We start from the raw sequence: 23357 nt of genomic DNA, 5'->3' as shown, positions 1-23357 counted from the left end.
TTTCTTCACAAGCAGGGCAAAAGGGGAAATGAAAACGAAGCACTTCTTACTAGAAGAGGGGACCAGAGCCAAAGAGCAGGAGGCCTCCCTAGCTCTAAGCCCCAAGTCTTTATTAAAGGCACAGCGTCTTAAATTGTGAGCCGCGTAAAACTGAGTGTGGCGAGATGCGGATTCTGAGTGACAAGGCTAATGACTCAGGTGTTTCGGGCAGCGTGACGCTGTGCTGCACTGCCTCTCCCTGCAGCCTGGGTCTGAACATGTGCCCCCAGCATGCTGGAACAACCCACAAAGCCAAGGGACTCAGCCCAAGATACGTCAGCTCAGATCCCAGATAATTGCGTGTGGCAAACTGCTGTTTCACTGGATGTAATTTTTCTGCTCTTACAAAAACATAACGGTTTGATTACAAAATAAGAGAAAAAAAAAAGGACAAGGTTTTCCTTCTGTCATTCCTTGGTATGTATCGAGTTAGTTTAACTTGGATTACATTGTGCTACAATGTTTTCTCTTAAACATCTTTACATTCACCTTGTGTGAGAGCAGGTCACTGTGTGAGGGGTCAGAGGACCAGTGAGAGCAGGTTCTCTCCTGCCATCCTGTGGGATTTGTGGTTCAAACTCATCAGGGATGCTGGTGAGTGCCTCTCCTCTCTGGGGCACGTCTATGGCTCCATGCCAGTGAAGCTCAGTCATCTCTGAAGTGGTCCTGACATACTCCACCCCGACCTACTCAACGCATCACCAGCATCTCGGCCAACAGAACAATGAAAATGTCAGATATGCTCTAGGACCCACAGGATCAAATATTCAGTCAAGATTATCTATCTATCTATCTATCTATCTATCTATCTATCTATCTATCTATCTATCATCTATCTATCTATCTCTCTCTCTATCTATCTCTCTATCTCTCTATCTGTCTATCTCTCTCTCTCTCTATCTATCTATCTATCCATCTATCCATCTATCCATCCATCCATCCATCCATCCATCCATCCATCCATCCATCCACCCACCCACCCACCCACCCACCCAGGATCTCACTACATATCCCTGGCTGTCCTGGAACTCACTCTGTAGACCAGGTTGATCCACCTGGTCTACAGATCCACCTGCCTCTGCCTCCCAAGTGCCCAGCTAGCCAAGATTTCTCAGCCTAGGAAAAGCACATCTTTCCTAGGAGCATACAAATTTGCCTATCTGTGACAAATGGTAAAATTATGTTTTTTTAAATTTTTTTTCTTATTTGTGTTGTGAGCACACACATACTTGTAAAGGTTAAAGGTCAGCCTCAGGTGCTTCTCCTCTGTGGGCAGGTGCATGAAGGTGTTAGAGACCCAGGGGCTGGAGTTACAGGTGGTCTAAGCCAGTTGCAGTATGAGCTGCCAGAAGGCTGGACAGCCAGCCATGCTGTGGCTCCAGCTTCCCCGGTTTGTTTGCGAGACTGTCTCTCACTGGGACCTGGGGTTCACCAATTAAGCGAGGCAGGCCAGCTAGCGAGCCCCAGAGAGCTACCCGTCCCACCTCCCCAGCACTGAGATCACGATGGCGTTATCACCACAGCTAGCTCTTCGCATGCTGGATGTGCAACTCAGAGCCTTTGAACTTCCACTGTATTGTCTGAGCTCTCTTTAGTCTGAAGAACTGTTTTTAAAATATTTATGGCTTGTCAGTAAACGTCTGACTTTTTCTTCACCTTTTATTCTTTATTTATAGGTTAGATCTCTTGTACCTCAGGCTGGCCTCAAACCTGACAGGTGAGGATGACTTTTCCTTGTCTCTAAAGTGCAGAAATTCTAGGTGTGCTGCACCACACGAGGCTAATGTTTCATATGATACCAATTTTACCCCTGGATAACTGGGGTCATGTGGGAAGGATCTCCAAGGGAGAACCGCAGAAGCAGCTTCCTCTTCTGCAGGCAGAAGGTTTCCCTGCTTCTGAGCAACTTCCCAACAGTTCTGCTTGTCCTCGGGCCTGAGGGCTGTCTGTCTGCACAGGATCTAGACATGGCCTGGGCCTTCATTCCCACTATTCTGCCAGGTATTTCTCCAGGAGTAGGTCCCACAGGGGCCTCCCACAGGGATGTTCATCACGCAGTTAGGGCAGCCAGAGACCCCAGGAGCAGGGTCCTTCCTCTGAGGTAATGACTATGCAGGGCCACCAGAGGGCTGGGCTGACATGGAAGGCTTAGACAGAGCCAGCACACACCTTCCTGGGCTGCTCCTTCTAAAACCAGAGGCACAGGGAAACCAACTTCCTCTCACCCATTCTGGCTCTCTGTGGTCTTAGCTCTGCAAACCCAACTTGCCAGAGCTACAGGCGAGAGAGCAAGGAAGCCTCAGAGAACAGTAACACGGGACAGGTCCTAACCGCTGTGGCGTGGCTCCCAGCCCTTCTCGGCTGCGTGCACCCCAGCATGGATTCCTCTTCTACTTCACGGCATATGGCTGTTTCTGAACTTGAAGCATTTGAAGCCTCTTCCCTATCCTTAGCGTGGTGGTAAGGAGGGTGTGGAGCCGCAGACCGGCTCGGACTTACTGTCCCCAGGTGGATGAATCTCCAAGCACACAAAGTCACCGTGGAGGCGTGACAGAACTTACCTTTGCAGGGTTGAGGACACTCCACACAGACCCTCCCACACAACACGCATTCTACACACATTAGGTTACCGGTTAAGAAAACATGGAGAAAGAGAACTCTATATGCAATCTTAGTGGTTTGTGATTTCTAGGGGAGCTTCTGGTGAACAATACTCAGCTTGGCTCCTGACGCCCAGGAAGGCAAGAAACTTCCCCAATGCCTACGCTCTCTCTGAACTCCCCTGTCCCTTGCTGGCCACGTTGGCCCACAGTAGCAGCCGGTGCACTAGTGAGCTCATGAGCATGCCTGGTGACAGGAACCGGTCCACTCTCCACCAAGAGGAGGAAAGGCTCTCCTCGGAGGTGGCGAAGGAGCTCCTCCTGGGCTGTCTGATGCGCCAAGCCTCTTCTGACACTGTTCCTTGTCCCGCTTCGGTAGTGGCGACACAGACACACATCCTGGTCCTCATGGCTGGCGGGGACTGTGAGAAAGAGCGCTTGCTGGGAAGGACCTCTTGGTACACAGCTGTGCACGTCACCGATCACTTCAGCGATGTCACAGGGACAAACCCATGCTGGAGAGAGAGCTTCTACCGTGCCTGTTGGCTGTGATCTCTTCACCTGTAAACCAGGAGGCTGGTCTCCACTGCAGAGGAACATCTCAGTGAGGGCGACAGGAACTGAGCAGGGCTTGAGGCCCGTGCGGTATTTGGTTCAATCTCAGTCCGTCTGTTTTCAGCACTCCTGAATCAATGAAGAAACCAAGATCAAGGGCAGCACGTACCCATAGCTCTCAGTCTTTGCTCTTTGTCCTTAGCCACGCTGCGCCATCTCCCAGACCGGTCTGGCCGACATTTTATTCTTAGTTGTACATGACAACCAAGAAAAGTCAAAATAGTCTCAGACATTCATACAGCTGCAGCAGTGCCCACAAGCTGACAGCCCTGTCTCCTCCGTACAGAGAATGCAGATTTGAGCAAAGCATTCACGCTGACATCTCAAGGCAACACCAGAGGTGGGGCACTAGGAGCAGACTCAGGGAGCACAGAATATCATATGCCAGAGTCACAAGATGCCTGCTGAACTGTGGCTCTTCCAGCCAGTTCACTCTGGTTTCGGGAAGAACAACAATTTCTCAGAAACCTCACTGGCAGAGGAAGCTTTCCAAGAGCAAAAGCTTCCTTCTACACCAACAGTTTAAGCACTCTTGCTGGGAAGTAAACGGATCTGAAACAGGACACACAAAGGCAACCAAGGGTGCTAAACAGCGGCCACCGGGAAGGTGGCCAGCGATGTGACTTACGCAGTAGAAGCACAGGCTTGCCAGGGAGCAGACAACTGTCCAGTCCTAATTATCCAGCCCAGCAGGAAGCAGATACTTGTCTGTGTATGTTCTGACCCGACATTTATCTGATGCCTGCTGTGGTAGGCACTCAGCCAAGGGCTGGTTTCTTACAGACTTTGTTTAAGGCTGAAAGACAGCACCAAGGCTTTTTTTCAGATGAGACAGGAATGAAGTATGTGACTGACTAACCACTGGCGTTTGTCATTCACCTCAGAGGCTGATGGCTACAAGGGTGCAGGCTGCTCTCAGGGATGTGCGCATGCATGCCCAGGACACCGTGCTAACCATCATGAGAACCAGCTTCAAGACAGGGCCAGAGTTCCACATCATTTTTTTTTTTTTTTTTTTTTTTGGTCTTGTAGTCCAGAATTCTTCAAAAAACTCCACAACAGGGGTACAAATTTGCAACATATTTTATTGACTCAGGGGCCAAACACGGCAGCATTTGGTCAGTTATGAAAGGCACCTCATTGAAAAATACATCACAGTGTGGCTGGGCAATCCCAGTCCCAGGATTTGAGGGTGAGAAAGACAATCTTTGGATGACTTAGCTTAAGACATTTTAGCTTTTTTCCCAACCCTTCCCTGCAGAGGCCTGAACCCAGGGCTTCACAGTGCCAGGCACACACAGCACTGAGTACACACAGCACTGAGTACACACAGCACTGAGCACACACAGCACTGAGTACACTCCCAGGCCTTGCTCAGTTATTGAAAAGGGTCCCGTGGATGAACAAAGGCAAGGTTTTAAGACTAGTGTGTACTGGGTGGCTGAAGGCTTTGTCACCAGAGCAGGCAACTCTCAAGTCACAAGTGTGGGATGTCTGTCTCCCCTTGCTCCCCACAATTCCAGTAAAAATGATCTGCTGCAGCAGTGCCCACAAGCTCACAGCCCTGTCTCCTCTACACGTGCCGGTGAGTCCTTAATGCTATGGAATGGGTCCACAGCCCCTCCTCTGCACAGGACACACAGGCCCAGTCTGACTGCTGTGTTCTTGGCCTGGCAATCCGTGAGGCTCTTACGTAGAAGCTGAGGTCTCTTAGAGAGCATTAGCTTTGTGGTCCAGAGGAAAGGAGGGGCTGATGGCTTAAAAATAATACCATGTCTCCTTATTTGCACCAATGCCCTCTAATCACAGTTTATTAACAAAATTAATCTTTTCCCTTGCTTATACTTTAAAAATTCTCACCTATGTGTAAAAAAAAAAAAAATTTACTAATTATAACACTGCCAGTGTTCCAAATCTCCTCTCGAGTCCCTCCCCACCTCCCTCACGATCCATCCATTCTTCCTTCCCATGACCACCCTCTTCCCTCTGCCCAGCACCTAAGAGCAGGGATCCCACGGCGGGGGAGATGAGCAGGGGTGCGGTCTCGCCTGGCGTTCTGTTACTAGGCTGAAATAGAGAGGAAACAACAGAGAATAAAATGGGTTTTTTAAACAAACAAACAAACAGACATCAGGGAAGGCTGCCATGCAACCAGATGCATCAAATCCTGGACATTTCTCTGCCAGGTTTCTGAAAGCTCTCATGCCCGCTGAGGTTACAATTCTGCAGTTAAAGCAAAAATACAATCCCGACCACCACCAGTGCACATGTACCCTAGGACTTTCCAGCTCTTACCTGAAGCCCAAATGTCACATGCATTTGGTATATATTACCATAGCACAATTATTTGACAACATGTACATACATGAATATATATGTATATATACATATGTATATGGACAGGTAGCAAATGTCTGTGCACAGATCAGTCACATTTAATTAGCAACCACTCAGGGGCCTGTACTTAGAGATCAAGTGCCTAGAAAATGTCAAGTGCAGGATGCACAGAACCCCACCCCCTCCAGGACTGCACAGTCCTGTAGGCCTAATGATAGTTTTGGTTTCACTCCTCTCCCTTGTCCATTCCTAGCAGTCATGTGCTTTCCAGAAGCACACAAAGCCAGACTGGGTTTCTGTTAAGAGCAGACAGAATTAGCTTAAAGCCCAGGAAACATGGCAGGGCAGCGGCAGCAGGCACTTGGAGGCTGAAAGGGAAGCAAGTGGGCCGGACCCGGGAGCCTCCGTGTGGAGGCAAGCCCTCTGACAAACTTAGACAGCAGGAGAGCTCAGGCCAGATGGGGACCAAGCACTTAGAGGCAGCAGGAGGTTATGCTGAGGTGGGCGGTATTTACTGGCTACATCACTGACTTTCTAATGGCTTTTCCAGAGGCTGAAGGCTTTGAGGTCTCGTCACAACAGCTCACTAATTTATCTGTCACAAAGTAACCAGAGACCAAAAGGCACAGCACAGACAATAGGACACTCATAATTATGAGAGTTAAGGTTATGAATAGAAACTTGTAATGATCATAGGTGGTCTTGTTTTGGGGTGATGCTACCCATCATGAAATATGGGGTGAAGGGTTACATTTGAAAGGGACGCATCTGATTTGGGTTTTATACCCTGTGTTTGAACAAATTTCTGATGGGAATAAATCCAAAGAGATTATCCCCAGGCACCGTTTGGTTCACTCCTGGAAACAAACAAAAACAACCCTAACTCCGTCTGTCTGGGGAAACAGACATAGCCATCCTGTTACCTAGTCTGATGTTCAGAGACAGCCTGAGCCCAAAGGACCTTCTACCTGACACAATTCTTTGACAACAGCTCACTGTGTAAAGAGAAGTCCCGTGTGGTCTGCACTTTACAGCGCTGTAATGTGGATCACAAAGAGTCCAACCTTGTCACTCTTCTACGTGGATGTTCTGTCCTAGCAATGTCTGGAATCTGTAATGTCTTTTAAATTCCATTTAAGGGGAAAAAATTAAAGATCCCCACGCATCCACTGACTTGTGGCTTTTTGTTTCCTGTCAAGAATGTACATCAGGAACTGTGACACCGCCTGGCTTCATGTGACCCCAGACTTGGAGTCAGCTGCTTGTGGTGAATATATGAGGCTCTGAGACAACTGGGGGGCCTAGCAGATAAGTATTGAGCAGTTCATTTTGGCCAAAAAATAGAATTAAGGGTGTGACTAATAAAGATTTTGTGTGTGTGTGTGGCTGGAGGGGGAAGAAAATCTATTAAACACATCTTGTTTAAAAAAAAATGTTATGGGCTGGAGAGATGGCTCAGTGGTTAAGAATACTGACTGCTCTTCCTAAGGTTCTGAGTTCAAATATGAGCAACCACATGGTGGTTCACAACCATGTGGGATCTGACGCCCTCTTTTGGTGTGTCTGAAGACAGCTGCAGTGTACTTAGAGATAACAATAAATAAATCTTTAAGCTGGAGCCGGAGTGAATGGAGCCAACCAGAGCGAGCAGAGGTCCTGAATTCAAAATTCCCAGAAACCACATGATGGCTCAAAACTATCAGTACAGCTACAGTATAATTTAATACACTTTAAATAAATAAATAAATAAATAAATGTTATAATGAAGCTGGCCATAGTGGCCCATGCCTTTAATCCCAGCACTCAGGAGGCAGAGACAGGCAGATCTTATGAGTTTGAAACTAGTCTGATTTAGATAGCAAGTTCCAGAATGGATGGACATACATAGAAACCATCTCAAGGAAAAAAAAAAGTCATAATGATTATCTGATATCTAATACCCTGTGTGCTAATTATTTTAAAACAATAGAAAGAAAAGTGAACAGCTGGTAAAACAAGATTCAGAATGTAAGAGTGAGCACACACTCACACCGCACACACACAGATGGGCACACACTCACACCACACACACACAGATGAGCACTGCACATATGAGACACATCAAATAAGTGCTTTTTAATCAGTACATCAGAAGATAACCTTGCTGTCTGAGAAAGGAAGTTCCCTTCACCTACCTAACCGTAACCACCCATTCCTTTCACAGAGAGGAAGAAGAGAAACCCTTTAGACCCCACATTAGATAAACATGACCAAGTCTTTACATGTGGCTTTGGAGAAGGCTGCCAGGATGCTCGCAAACACGACATCAGGGGTCTGGGATGCATCGATGGCGCAGTGAATGCCCCGCTTCCTGTAGTACTCCACGAGCGGAGTGGTCTGAGTGTGGTAGGCCTCCAGGCGGGTCTTCAAGGCATTCTCATTGTCATCTGACCTGCGGATGAGGGGTTCCCCAGTGATCTGAGAACAACAAGGAACAGGAGGGACTGTTACGAGATGTGGCCAGTCTGCCTGGGATGCCACCTGGTCCCAAAGCCACTCAAGGCAAGAGAGTCAAGCTAGAGCTTCTCTAATGAAGAACCGTGCTACGCCGGCCGGAAGCAGAGGTCCAGAAGCACTGATGCTCTCTACTTGTTCCGTGCTCAGGCTGCTCAGCTTCTAAGACAAGCACTTCAGTCGGAATACGGAAGCGGGAAGGAAGGCCCCAGCATATACGCAACCCCAGTCTTAGTTGCAAGTGAGATGAGAAAGCACTCTGGTAGATTTGTCAGTTTTTGAAATGCGGCCTGAATTTATAGAACTTGTCTCATATGACAAAAGTAAGCCTAGGACATCTGCCACTATTGCCTGCATATTCTATAGCAGACCATGAAACGCCACATAGCAAATGAACAGGGACCATGGATGATGAGACTCGGGTGGCAGTCACCAAATACCCCAAGAACGAGGCATTCTGGAGCACAACAGTCAGCAAAGTTCTCTTCAGTGCCAGCTCCTGGAAACACTCTCCTGACTAGCCAACTGCCTAGATGGCCATGGTGCCAGGAAGGGACTGCTGTAACAGAGGACAAGCATAAAGCCACCTGGGAGACACTGTCCAGATCTGTCACCAGTCATCTCATTTACAAGACAGTGATATTTTCTGATTAAGTAAAACCAACCCAACCCAAGTCAACCCATTCCCTTCCTGAATTTACATACATCATCTTTCATGGGCTCCTTTGGAGGGTTGAACTCCTCATGGTAGGACCGGCCACTCTTCGGGTGAATCAGTCTGCAAGACAGCAAATGATCATGAGTCAGGTTGCCTGGAAATACCTCGGTACTCCAGAGGACTCTTGGGAGGACAAGCAGGAAAAGAGAAGTTGAATGGAAACTTTAAATCAGCAGAGAACCACCTCATGCCCACACCTAGGGAAATGACCAGCCTTCTGGTACAGGACCTGCTATTGCTACCTCTTGTTTAGGAAAATGCCAAAGGCAGAGTGTTTTCTGCTTTGTCCAAGCATGAGGAAAGCTGCTGGCGGACCTACCTCACCTAGGTTTTGGAAGAACTCTGATGTCAGCACACACAGCCATCCATTCTAGTCAAACCTATTTGCTAAACAAGTTTGTAGTTGCAACCAGAATGTATGCTGAACCCAGCTCTTTACAAAGTGATGGGTCTGCCACAGCAGCACTTAGCAGAAATCAAGTGCTACAAGAAACATGACAGCCTTCGACACGAGTTGTCCAAAGTGCTGGAGAACTCAGGATAGAGGTTAACTCTACCCTCTTCATCTCCTTCTTCCTTTAATTAAAGCCAGGGCTTGGTCCACAGCCGATGCCAGACTGGAGCTGTGCCAGCCTTACAGACAGCTGAGATCACAAGCCCACTCTCAGCTGCACGCTTTTCTAGTCTAATTTGGTTATAATGCAAAATATACAAGCATGTTATAGCTATGCAGATAGTGCACACTCCTGTGACCACACAGATAAGTGACAGCGTAAGTAAGAGCAGTGCTCAGGCACTAGAGAAAGGACATATTAGAGCAATCCTGAAGATGGTGGACGCAGCAGTGTGTGCCCGTGGTCTCAGTTATCAGGGAAGCTAACGTGGAGGGAACACTCTGGCCCAGCATGAGCAACAGTCAGATACCATCTTCAAACAAGGAAGGAAGCTGTGTGTGGTAGCTCATGATGATAATCCCAAAATTTGGGAAAGCTAAGGTAGAATTTCCATAGTTCAAGGCTAGCCTGGGCTACATAGTGCAGATCCTGTCTCACAAACACAAACACAACAAAACAAAGTAAACCGACAACAGCAGCAGCTGGGGGCAGGCTCATTGGCATTGACACCAAGCCTGATGCCCTGAGCTCTGTCCCTGGGACCCACATGAACTGACTCTTGGTCTCTGCATGTGAGCTGTAAACAGGGCAAAGGATAGCTCAGCAGTAAGAATGCTTGCTGCTGTTGTAGAGAACCTGGGTTTGGTTCCCAGTATCCATACCGGGCAGCTCACAACTACCGGTGACTCCAGTGCCAGGGTCAGACAGTTTCTCACCTGTGGTCCCTGCAGTCATGTACAGTGAACTATGTCAAGAGCAGGCAGTATTTGGTACTGAGAATGTGGCTGGTGGCTTCATCTGTGCTGAATCCTATTTAGCAGCAAGCCCGTACTCCTGAGTGGGGACAGCCACACAAAGAGGAACCTGGACATCCAAGAAGAGGCAGGGCCATACTCTACAGCAGCCAATCCTGGGCTCTGGAGTTGTTTGTTATTGCCGGGTGGGTGTTTTTGTTTGTTAGTTTGTTTGAAATAAGGAATGTAAGATATGTAGCTTTGTCTGTCCTGAAACTTGCTATGTAGACCAAGCTGGCCTCAAATTCAGGTCCATTCAAAAACCTTTGCCTCCTGAGAGCAGGGATTAAAGGTGTCACCACCAGACCCGACAAGTTGTACTTTCTTAATTTCCCCTCTGTTTAACTGAAAGCCTGTCACATAACAGTCTGCTCAGAGTTTCCTACCACCTTTTAGTGTGCCTGTTTCTTCTAGGACTTTCCAGTGGCTCAGAGGTTGGGGAGGACATATTTTGTCTATTATATGGGAAGTTCTATTTATACTGTTGAAGTCCTAGCCATGAAGCGATACTGCATTTTAATCACAACATATTTTGGGGGAGATAAGATGACCAATTTACATTAGATAAGGAGGAAAGGGTAATGGAGGGGCTGGGGGGGGGGGACAGCACAGAAAACCAGCTGTAGTGAAGCTACGATGTGAGGCAGGCTTGTGACAGCAATTACTTATGGTGGAATCGGGTCCTCCCCGTGTGAGCTCTGGAAAGCTTTCTCTGGCGTATCCACTCAGAAACAGCACCGAGTAGGGAGTGGGGAGAGGCCGAGCACAGGCCTCTGGAAAGGACTAGGTGCAAAAGAGCGGACCATGGCATTTATCCTCTGGGGAACGGGGCGTCCAACAGTCAGGCTGCGACAGACACAGCTCTCTCCTCTGTTCCCTAGGCTGCCACTCAGAGCCCAGCCAGAGTCCCCCAGCCCCGACAGGACATGCTATGCTTTAGCCATTTAGAAACCACATTTTTAAGAACACAAGGCATACATATACCCATGAAAAAACCAAAGGTAAATGAAGAAAGCCTGATCTCCCAGTTCTCTAGACAGTCAGGGCCACACACCGCACGACCAAAACAGCCCCATGTGCCACTGCGCCTGGTGGGCAGTGATCAGGCTGGGCTCCTACACCACCAACCCATAGTGTGGCAGTCTAGAGCCCTGGTTCTCAGCCTTGCTAATGCTAAGGCCCTTTAATACAGTTCCTTGTGTTGTGGTAACCACCCCCAGTCATAAAAGTATTTTTGTTGCTACTTCATAGCTGTAACTTTGCTACTTTTGAGTCATAATGTAGCTAACTGTGTGTTCTGATGGTCTTAGGTGACCCCTGTGAAGGGGCCATCTGACTCCCAAAGGGGTTGAGACCCACAGGTTCTGCACCACTGTTTTAAATCCTTGTTCTTTCAAGGGTTTAAAACACAAGTGAGTTGCTACTGGACCTCAGGGCAGTGACACCAGGGAGCCAACTGGTAAGATAATTAGGATATATGAAAAACAAGAACTCAAACCTCTGTGAGCAGAGTCTTAAAAAAACAGAGTAATAACTTAAGGTCACTAGAGCTGAGGTCACTGTGGCGAAATCCTTGTTAAATCCTCAGCTCCCGCCTCCTCCTCTCCACCCATCAGCAAGGCAGAGAAAGTCCTACCACATAGCTGCCGCATAGGCCTGGATAACTCCTCACTAGTCTGGCACACCAGTGAGGCGCAGGGTCTTCTGAGGAGGCGGCAGCACACTCCCCCTGCCTCCTCTGACATCCTGCAGCTTGTTCTTGGGGTTCTCACTCACTCCTCGCCCCCCAGCCAGTCAGAAGTCTCCATCACATCATGTGACTATGAGCAGGCTCCCACACAGGGTCCTTAGTTGCTCCCCCAGCCCCAATTTGTAGTTAGCACCAAAGGAATATGTTCAGAATGCTGCTTCTGCCCCACTACCTGGCAGCTCCAGATCGTGTGATGACACCTAAGCTCTGCGAAGCCCACTCCTCTCAGTGCTGAAGATCTCCCCCTGGACCCACGCTTTCGTCCCACCGTCATTCATTCTGCCCCTTCAGCTTCCGATGCACACCTCCTACACAGCTATACACCTCAAGACAGGCTATCACAGGCTGCACCCTGAGCCCTTCCCCTAAGCAACACTCATTCCCCCTTCTACTCCCTTCCTAAAATTTGTCAGTGAAATTATCCTCATTCAAGAAGATTGAGGGGATGGCCTACTCTCCCCAGGCTCTCTTCTTCCCACTACAACAAATAGCCAGAACTACTCTAATTTCATACACGACTCTGAGATTAGAAACAGGCATTACTGCACTATTCTCCAAGAGCTCATGAACTCACATTGCGAGACCCGTACAAGATCAGCTAGTCAACATTCTAGCATGGGCCAGGAGGGGCTCATGAGCTCCCTACTTCTAACTGAGGAGCTGAGAAGGCCAGTTTCTTTAAGGGTAGAAGGCCCCTGGTAGGCTGACCACACTCCACTGGATACCCATAAATATGTTAGCAGCACTCATTGGTGGGTCATTGTTAAAAGGGGAAGAGGGTTTGTTTATAAGGCTAGAGAGATGGGTCTGGGAGAAATGGGGGACATCTGTGATCATGTGGGGCACTGAACTTCTGCCCCACAAAGCTGGGGAAACACAAAGGCATCTGTAGGGACACACACCTTCCAGTGATTCTCCGGATCAGCAGGGAGTCTTGGATGCTGAACTCAATGACTGAATCGAGCTTCTCTTTCCTCTTCTCCATGAGGTCATCAAGCTGGAAAAGAGTATGGGACCCACCTAAGCTTGATCAGACCCATCTCCTCAGAGACTGATACAGAGGCCGGCACTCGCCGTCACGCAACAGCGACACGAACACTACCTACCATCTCAGCCTGCCTCACAGTCCGAGGGAAGCCATCTAACAGAAAGCCATTTTTGCATGAAGGCGTCTCCAAATTCTTCTCAATGAGCTCCACCACCATTTCGTCACTCACCTAGAAGAGAAGAGCCTTGTTCAAATCTGTCAAGGTGCTACACCTCAAACACAGGTCAAAGTGGACTGAGTATAACAACTTCCTACTAAACAGCAAGTCAGCTTGACTCCATAGAAGCAGAGGCAGAGTAAATGGGGGGTGGGGGGCCTCCATGTCATTGTGGATCTTAAATGTACCCCCTTGAAGCCCACGTGTCGAAGGCTTGATCTCCAATACCGTATCTTTAAACTGGTATGCAGGGAGGATGGGCAGGGAGGGCACACGCGCCACGGCTCGTGTGAGGAGCCAGTCGGCACCTTCCACCTCTGCATGGGCTCCACACTGCTCCCGCTGAGCCTCCTGCTTGAGCATATGCACTCTTGGTCATTCTCTCAGCCTCTACAGGGTGCACAGCTTTGTTCTGCCGCGTCTTCCACAACGGCGCAATACAGGCCCAGAAGTACAGGCACCAAGCAACCTTGGACTGTGACTGAGCCGAAACGGCATTCTCTTCTTCAGCTGCTTTCTCTTAGGTATTTATCACAGCAACGCAAAGCTCACCAGTACAGGCTGCACTGCAGTTCTGAGGGGCCACAGACATGCCTCTCCCCTTGAAATGCTAATGTGTTTCAATAAACCTGGTAAGGGACAAGGGACCCACAGTCTGTTGTCAGCAACAAGCTGCCCTCCAGAGGATGAGGGGACTGTGCGGAGACATCGCCCAAGAGCCAGAAGGGAATGGTATTTGACCAGAGCGTGGGAAAGTACCAACCGTCCCTCATTTACAAGTTCATTAGACTAACGGTGTCACGACTGACATGAGGACTTGATATTTCCTGGGACTGTCTTAGACTGGGAAAGAATTGTACTGAATTGGCAATACTGGATCAGAAACAAGGAAATGGAAAGCCAGCACAATGTAGTCCAAGCCTCTACAAAAATCCCACCCAAAACATCTCACAGCATTAAAAAAACTTTCTCCCAGAGCCTTTAAAGAGAGGAGTTCCCACCTGTGTTACGTACACTAAAGGCTGCCAACCTTGGCAGTTAAAGCTTTCATCTTCAGGAGCAGCTGTGAACGTGGGGACAAAGTGCAGTCTGCAACTGTAGGCAGAGATAAGCTACATCCCAATTCCCTCTCACACAGAACTTTCTGCCAAAACCCAAAGTCCAAATTATCTACCATCCTGGCTTGATTCACTGCCTCACTGATACAAAAGGGAAGCTAGAAAGCACTGTTTGGCCAGACAGGTTGTGGCATCACTCAGAATGCTCTGGCATCTCCAGGAGGTAATCTGGGGGATAAAAACAAAGTTCAGATTCTAGCCAAGCAACATGCACAGAAACGAGGGGCAGAGAAACCAGGCGTGGTGGTCATCCTGCAACCTCAGCGCAGGAGGCTGAGTTAGAGGCCAGCCTGGGACACATGCTAAGTGCCAGGCCAACCAAAGACACATGCCAAATCTTGCTTCAAAAGCAACAACAGGCAACGAGGTAGCTCACGAGTACTAGCGCCTGTTACCAAAGCCTGAAAACCTGAATTTGAGTGCAGAGTACATGGTAGAAGGAGAGAATTGATCCCCAAAAGTTGTCCTCACCTCCACAGGAATGCTGGGCCAGGCAGATGCTCACACTGACTGAGTGTAATTCAGAAAATTAAACACAGGTACAACGGAACTGCAGTGTGGCTTGCGGCTATAGCACCTGCCTACTGGGTTCAAGAACAAAATGACTTCTGGAAGGATTACCAGACGTCAGGTCCTAGAATGGACGTTAGAAGCAAGACCTGGCCTCAAGCAAACATTTGTCACTTCACTGTGTTTGTCAAATCAGGCTGGTTACTGGGTTATTACATAGGACTCTTTTCCACACCGGCCAAGAAACTCCCTTGTTATAAATACAGAGCAGTGAGCCCCAAGAGAGCTTTACAAACATTTCTGCTATCTCCTGAGTCTTCTTTTGCATATGTGCCTAAGTCTTGTCCTAAGAACATCAGTTTCAATTTGATATGTCCAGTCTGGGTAAATTATAAAAAGCATTAGTACAAAATATCTTCAAGAATAAAGTGAACACATGGGAGGAGCTAGCGGAAGGAAAGGGAATGGGGGAAATGATGTAATTGTATATGCGTGTATGTACACATATATATTGTTTTGAGAGAAGCTCTCACTGTATAGTCCTGGCTGACCTCGAACTCAAATTCAGAGAATTGCTTGCTTGTTTCTCAGTGATGGGATTAAAGGTGTTTGCCACCAAGTCTGGCTGGCAAACACACACACACACACACACACATTTACATTTTTAGAATTTATTATTTTATGTGTATGCATGCATGTCTGTGTGTGCGCTATGTGCATCCCTGGTGTCTGCTGAGGTCAGAAGAGAATGTCAGATCTCCTGGGACTGAAGTTACAGATCCTTGTGAGCCGCCATGTGGATGCTGGGACTCAAACCCAGATTCTCCAATAGAGCAACCAGCGCTCTTAACCTCTGAGCCATCTCTCTAGCCCTTGAAATTATATTTTATGGGCTGGAGAGATGGCTCAGCGGTTAAAAGCACTGACTGCTCTTCCAGAGGTCCTGAATTCAATTCCCAGCAACCACATGGTGGCTCACAACCATCTGTAATTGGCATCTGATGCCATCAAAGACTGTTGCTGTACCCACATACATGAAACAAATCTTTTTAAAAAAGATTTATTTATTATTATATCTAAGTACACTGTAGCTGTCTTCAGATGCATCAGAAGAGGGCATCAGATCTCTTTACGGATGTTTGAGCCACCATGTGCCATCTCTCCAGCCCCGAAATTAATCTTTTTTTAAAAAAAAAAATAGAAATTATACTTTATTAAAAAAATAACAATAAAGAAAAAATTACTATGAACAAGGTGGGAAAATGGTTGTAAAAAGAGCTTGCCTGTGTACACAAAATAATAAACTATACAAGTAAGTTCTGAGGAAATCATAAATCCAGAATAAACCCAATGCTGTGCTGTGCTCAAGGTTCCTACTGCCTGCCAGTCTGTCAGAAACACTGCCACGCAGGACTACCTCAGAAGACTTTCTAAGATAGTGGAAATGTTCTGTGTCCTCACTGGCAGGTAAAGTCGTCAAATGTGTCGACTATGATGAATGAGGTCGTAAATGTTTAATGTCGTCAGCAGCTGGAGGCACCATTCTGGACCCAGGAAAAGGAAAAGCAACATTCCCAGCACAACCAAACCTACCAGTTTTCCTGCATCCATCGTTGCCTTCAGCTTCTTTCCTAGCTCCGAGCCTGAGGCTACCATGGCTCTCAGCATGTCCCCAGTGGCCAAGTGACACACGCAGAAGTTCTCAGCCAATTTGGGTGCCTGTGGAGCCAAAGACAAAAACCGAGAAAGAGTTAACGCTGCAGGCTGTGGATATGAACCTGGCCCTGGCATTTACTGGCTGTGTGAGCTTAGTCAAATGTCTACTTTCTTGCTTCTAACAGGAATAAAAGCATGTTACCTTCCATTCCAATGCAAAGCAACACCAGAGTTATTGTGATAATTATACAATTATGTGCCGATGCATGAAAAAGTTCCTGTAATAACCAAGAACAAACTCAGCGGCCTCGCAATACTTCACGTAGCTGCCGTGATGCTCAGAAAAGCTCGTCTGATAAAGCAGACGGACCAAGACTGGCTGAGTGCCTGCCACAGGGGGAATCTGTCACTGTGGCACGCAGTGGCCACTAGGCCTGGCAGCTGGGGGAGGCTCCATCACGTGCCTTCTCCCGGACCCAGAGCAGTTTCCACATCTGTTTAACATGAAGGACACGATCCACTCAGAAAGTGCCTGTGCTGCACAGATGAGATGTGTAGGCTGATCGTTTCTATAGCAACCATCTTACATCAGTTTTGGGAGGGGCTCTAGGTTGTTTTGTGACCAGGTTTTACTACGTAGCTCAGGCTGGCCTCATGAGCTCTTTCCTCCGCCTGCTGAGTGGCTTCAACTACAGACAGGTGTCTGCTCCAGCTGGCTCAATGTGGCCATTTGGCTAAGAGTGTGGGCTCGAGTCAGCCTCTACAATAATGCGTACCCCATCCCTAGCTGTGTGACTTGAGGAGTTACTTTCTGGGTTTTAAATCTAAGTGAAACAGAGAGGCAAGTAATCGAGTATCACCTATCCCACAAGCATTCTCCGTGGGATCCGCACATGTAAAGTACAGCATGTAAATCCTCAGTGAGCGCTGGCTGTCACAGCTACGGCCGCCATAGCTCAACTTACACAGATGGAAGTATTTGTTCGTGCCTCTTTCAGGAGACGCAGATCCCCAAGCTCATAGGCTGTACTGGAACACACACAGCCCGGGGTGAGGCACACACGGCCCCCCCCATCACCACATATTTAGATTTCTCCACAACATCAAACGAGCACACACATGAACATCAGGCCAGTGAGAGAACCTTAAAAAAAAAAGGGTATGTGTGTGTGCCACTGAGCCAGCTCCTAGCCCAGAAAAGAAGATGTAACTCAGAGTCTGGTGTGGTTTAGATGGAAAAGGCTCTCAGATCCTCCAGATCTGTTCTGTCCTCACAGGCGCTCCGTAGTAGCTGGGATCCCTATTTAAACTGGTTCACTGGGTGTTTTCTCAGGTATGAGACAAAACAATGGATGGGACTCCATGCAGGAAATTCTGGTTTGTGATTCACAGACTGATTCCACTGAGGTGAAGAAATCACCTCACAGGGAAATAGAACCCAGTGAGCTGGGTTTAGAGACAGCGCCCGTGAAAATGAAGGCCAGCAATGGCTGACGATGGAAAGCTGGCTGCACTGTGGACACACACCACACACCCAGGGATTGGAGCTTCCTGCCAATCTACTCTGTGTTTATTAAAATAAACTTGAGCAAATAAATCACAGAAGCCAGGGTTAAATACCAGAGAGAAAAGCTGCTCTGGTAACTCAAGTGTTCGATGGTTATCCCTGGTGGTAGGCTGCTCAGTCACTTCCGGGTGACTCTAAAGCTGTAAGAACACACACCACAGCCAGGTGCAAGAGTGTGCCTTAGTATACTGCTGGCCACGTGGGAGCACACACCCCACCCCGCCTCACCCAGACCATGAAGTGTACGGATGGGCTGGAATCTGTCAAAGGCACTCGATTGCTGTGTACTATGGGGCTGGGGAGATAGCACAGCTGGAAAACCATTTGCTTTGTAAGCATGATAACTGGAACTCTAACTCTAGAACCCACGTACAACAAGCTGGTTGTGGTGGTGTGTGCTTACAATCCCAGCATTGGGGAGTCAGACAGAGAGAACCCTGGGACTCACTGCCAGCTAGTCTATGTGATGAACAGCAGGCCAGCGAGAGAGCCTGCCTTAAAATAAAGGTGTGTGTGTGTGTGTCCACCGAGCCAGCTCCTAGCCCAGAAAAGAAAATGTAACTTTAGCCATGTTGACATAAATCACATAATAATGGAATTATACCAGTACAGGAGGAAGTAGGGGGAAGGAAACATAAATATCACTGGACAGGTCAGGAGCAAAGAGTTGCTAATGTGGACTGGGCATTGTATGCAGAGAAGGGAATTCATGAAGGAATCAGCGGAGCAGAAACACCACTCGGCTACAAGTGACTGCCGCCACACAGGAAGGGAGGACCGCTGCTCTCGGATCTTCTCATCTTCACGAGGAAAACGAGTTGTGATTTCTTGCTTAAATTTCTCAACCAAAAACATTCCATAGTCAACCCATTACGTGGAAAGCTGACAAAGGGGGAACAGAGCGAGCATTTAAGTGGACTTTATCAATCCCACTGGGTAAGTGAGCACTTGGGGGATGCAAAGGTTCTCTTTAGAGATGCACAAGCCAAACACTGGCTGGAATCCTACACTTGGGAAGCAGAAGAGGGAGCACTGTGATTTTCAGGCCAGCATGGGCGGCCTGCTGAGACCTGGTCTCAAAAAAAGCAAGAGGGAGGAGCAAGGGAAGAGAGAAGAAAAGAGATATTTCAGCTAAGTAGTGAAAAAGGAGTAATACAACCAGAACAGTATTGTTTTTGCCCCCCATAATTAATTGCTAGGCTTAGGCCACAGATAGTGATAGCTCCTAAACCCTCACAGACAAACTGTATTGGAAGTGTCCCACCGAAGGCCTGGGCATGGCAGCACCTAGCCAGGCCAAGAAACAATCGGATAAACTGGATGCAACGAACAATATCTGCAGGAAATGGGAGAGAGGAAGATGTTAAACACACCAAAGGAATATAATGGAAAATTCCCAGAAAAGGAACAATATTCTCAGGACAAGGAGGTTTCTTCTACAAAACTATAGCATAAAGAAATGGGACAGGGCAGGGGAGATGGCTCAGCAGGTAAAAGTACCAACACCAAGGCTGGCTGGTGTCGTGAGTTCAACACGAGGGACCCACGCGGTGGAAGGGGGGAAAGGACGGAGAGATGCTCTCCGGCTCCACATGAGCACTCATGCGTGCACACACCGTCACACATATGCTGAACACTCTTTTTTTTAAAGATTAGGGAGAAAAAAAATTAAGTGTGAGACTGACAGAAATTTGAACATTAACTATTAAAATCTGTTACAGTTTTAGGGGCTATTGAACTTAGGTATTTTTTTAAAAGATCTTGTTTTAGAGATACTAAAATATATTATAAAACTGCTCCAGTGCCTGGAGCTCCTTTAAGGACGATCTGTAGGGAGGGTGGATGGGGACAGCAATGGCTGCCATCAGCCGATGGTTACTGGGGCCTATCACACCACTCTTCTGCTTCTTGTGGTACTGAGGACTCGCAAGACCTCACACAGCTGGGTTAAGTGAACAGCCAGAGAACAGTTCCCAGCCCTGCCATTCTGGGGCTCAGGCTGATTTCAATCTTAGCCCAGATAGGACTTGAACCTGTCAGCCTCCAGTTTCAGCCTCCACAGTAGCTAAGCTTGCGCCTGCTCCCTTACAACTTAAAATAAACATTAAAACTTACAAACTTACAGTTTGTGAGTGTGTGTGTGTGTGTGTGTCTGCAGGCAGAGCGCTTTTCTGGGCTGCCACTCTGCAGGCTTTGTGTGAACTTTTGTTCAACACCATGAAGCGACAGCCACCCATATTTTTACGGCTCCTGATTGATAAGGAGAGGGGAGGCGGATGGAGGTTAAGTGAGTGCCGTGTATTTTCTGAGTCCCAGCTCTTAGTTTTGTGGTGGTTTTCTCAGACACAGAGTCCCACTCTGCAGCCAGGCCAGCCTCAAACATTAGCTGGGCTGCCCTCAAACTTGGTCTTAGTCTCCTCCGTTTCCTCCCGACTCAGTCTCTGGGACTACAGACAGGCATGAGCGGCCATATTCATTCAAGCCAAACTTTTTATCAGCGCACAAAGCCTTCTTGGACCAACTTCTTTTTTGTTGTTGTTGTTTTTTTTTGTTTTTTTGAGACAGGGTTTCTCTGTGTAGTCCTGGCTGTCCTGGAATTCACTCTGTAGACCAGACTGGCCTCGAACTCAGAAATCCACCTGTCTCTGCCTCCCAAGTGCTGGGATTACAGGTGTGCGCCACCACGCCCAGCTCTTGGACCAACTTCTACCATTCTCGTCTTTAATTCGCTCATGGCATAATGTTCTCCCCAATCTGAATAAATCAGCGTGTGATGAACTACACCTGAGTTGGGGGCACAGATATGCTACTGAGTGGTCAGCGGTGGGTCACTGCTCACTGTCATGTGCCCTTCTACCCACTAGGAATGTAGGGGTGCTCCCGACATAACAGCCATAATCTTCCAATGTCTCTGTAAACTTAACATTTTCCAGGTGGAAACACTGAGAAGTTACATAGCTTCCTACATATACAGACATGCATGTTTGTAGACTGTAAAGCCCCTGATGCAGCAGCATTGGATGAGTTAGGTGTCTACTTCACTACTGAAACAGTTTCAGTATAAACTTAAAAAAAAAAAAAGAAGAAGTATCACCTGTGGGTGATCCTGTCTATACTACGTGAACTCGAAGTAGAAGTTGTCCACACTCAAGATTAATCACGGTTACACTCTGGGTTACCTGATAACTGAGCAGGACGGCAACTGGACCGAGATGTCAAAATCACTGAGTACAAGGTACAGGTGAAACCTCACGAAAGAACCCTTAAGTTTACAGAGAGGAGGTGCAGTAGCCCTTCGTGACCTACAGCCTAGGGGCAGAGGTAAAGTGAAAGGAAATGAACAAAAGTCTTCTAGACCCCCTATCTCCGGTCACTCCCCCCCCCATTGGCCAGTATCACTCCTCTAACTCCACGGAGTGCCCCGAGTCCCAACAATGGGCAAGATGATGATCTGCTTGCCAAAACTTTGAGAATTCGGCAAAGGAGACAGGTGACATGGGTCCACAGGTAAAGTAGCTTGCTGGATGGCCCGAGTTGAATCCCTGTGCTCCATGTGGGAGAAAAAGAAAATGGTTCCAGCAGGTTGCACTCTGATCTCCACGTATGCACCATGGCATGCATGTCCCTGCACACACACACACTCTCTCACCTTATGTGTGTCAGAGAGGGAGGGAGGAAGACGAAGGGGAGGTATCTTTAAAAACATAATAATAAACTCAGCAGTGCTGTGGAAGACGAGGACAGTGCCCATTTGCTTGGGAACCTAACCTTGAAAGAATCCCCTCTTTAGAGCACAGTGATCAGCAAGGTCCCAAGGCCTAGGGTCTGATGGGGAGGCAGGGGTGAGGGGTGGGTGGGTGATGCCAAAGGCTGGGCAAGAGAGTGGCACCAATAACCCATCATAAAAGCTTCCAAACTCTAAGTGGGAGCGTAAATCCCCACCCTGATCTATGGCCCAGATGCCAGGTGAGACTGCAGTGGGGCAGAAGGCAACTCCAATTCTTTGGAGACACAAGCCTTTGTGAAACCGATTTCACTAACTCTGAAGCTGACCTAATGTGTTAGCGTCCCTAAGTCGCTCAGTTACCACTATCACAGCCATCTCACGCTGCTCCGTGAGCCCTCCCTGTCCCACTCACAACCCCCATGATTCCTGCGGTTTATGAACCGATCTATACAGTCACCTCCAGCTTTCTGGGGGAGCTGGAAAATTTTCTCCCATCCCCCCAACCCTGGTGGCTCCCGCTGCTCATGCCTCACTCTTGGCAGAACGCCTCGATCAGCATACGCCAGCTCCCACTCTGCCCCACGTGGAGCCTGTAGACATTAATCATTAAAAATAAAAGTTTTACCGCCCCCCCCCCCTTGTGCCTGGAAGTTATCCCTGACTCAGGGCAATCGGCTCTCAGCTCCGAGGGCGACTTGGTCACAAAGCTCGGGCCTGTGATCTGGGGCTTCAGCCATGGGGATCGCTCTGCCTCTTACAATTTTCAAATAACAGTCCCTGGATGCCCTAACACGACCCTGGGTTTCCCCCAAGAACCCCAGCCCAGCCTCCCTCTTACTGCGACCGGAACTCTCCCCTAAACATCGCGCCACAACTGGAGACCCCGCGAGGGTCCCCACAGGCCAGGGCTCACCACCCAGCTCCGGGGCGGGAAAGGAGCTTCCGGCTCTCCGACCCCCCTGACCTTGTAGCTCAGCGGGCTCCACCGCCGGGCACGGAGCGGACACTCACCTGGGTCCCCTTGCCAGCCCCGGGCGGCCCGAGCAACACGGCCCGGATGCCCTTCGGACACTCTGGTTCGGAAGCTAACACGTTGGGAGCCATGTCTACCAAAGCCTCACTCCACCAGCCGCCCGCACACCTCACAGGTCTAGCGCTTCCAGGCCAGCGCACAGCCTACTCCGGGCTCACACTGGTTGCTCGCCGCATCCGTCAACCCTCTCTACCCGCCCCCGAACTTGACGGACACTTTCATCTACCAATAGTACGATGACACTGAGAAAATGCTGTTTTTGATTGGGCAGAATAGGGAACGAGGAAGAGGCGGGCCAGCCTGGGAAGCGCTGGGGCAGGAGAGCGCGTGCGGCTCTCGGCTGGTGTATGGAGTGGGCGGGAAAAACGAGAAGGAAGCCCAGAGCGGGTGGGAAGTTCTAGTTTGGCGTTTGACAGTTAATGACTCCAGAATCTCTGTTTGAGCCCCGTGAAATTGCCTGTGGGAGTGTAAGTGGGTAAAGTCACTCTCAGGAAACAAATTGGCAATAACTTACCCTTTGGACCAGTAATTCCATTTCCAGGAATTCAAAGGCATAACCAAGGACTATGTAATGATTTTCT

The 23357-nt window shown here is 48.5% G+C and overlaps 1 protein-coding gene across 2 annotated transcripts; it reads right to left on the bottom strand.

The window, feature by feature from the left end:
- Window positions 1-4319: 4319 nt before the first annotated feature.
- Ak2 (adenylate kinase 2) lies at window positions 4320-22946 on the bottom strand. 2 transcript variants are annotated; one of them, XM_052177435.1, is made up of 7 exons: window positions 22755-22944; window positions 16387-16512; window positions 13067-13177; window positions 12863-12957; window positions 8790-8862; window positions 7853-8048; window positions 4320-5321 (listed from the first exon to the last, which is right to left on the bottom strand). In XM_052177435.1, exons 1-7 carry the CDS (start codon window positions 22845-22847, stop codon window positions 5317-5319), a joined length of 699 nt encoding a protein of 232 aa, XP_052033395.1. In that variant the 5' UTR covers window positions 22848-22944; the 3' UTR covers window positions 4320-5316. The 2 variants fall into 2 exon arrangements, with proteins under 2 accessions (XP_052033395.1, XP_052033394.1); XM_052177434.1 differs by lacking the exon at window positions 4320-5321 and having other exon boundaries at window positions 7683-8048; window positions 22755-22946.
- Between the last annotated feature and the right edge of the window lie 411 nt (window positions 22947-23357).

The sequence above is a fragment of the Apodemus sylvaticus genome, chromosome 3 (assembly GCF_947179515.1).
Source record: "Apodemus sylvaticus chromosome 3, mApoSyl1.1, whole genome shotgun sequence".
NCBI classification, from domain to species: Eukaryota; Metazoa; Chordata; class Mammalia; order Rodentia; family Muridae; genus Apodemus; species Apodemus sylvaticus.
Note: the sequence above shows the minus strand (reverse complement) of the source record. Positions and strands in the feature narration are given on the sequence as shown.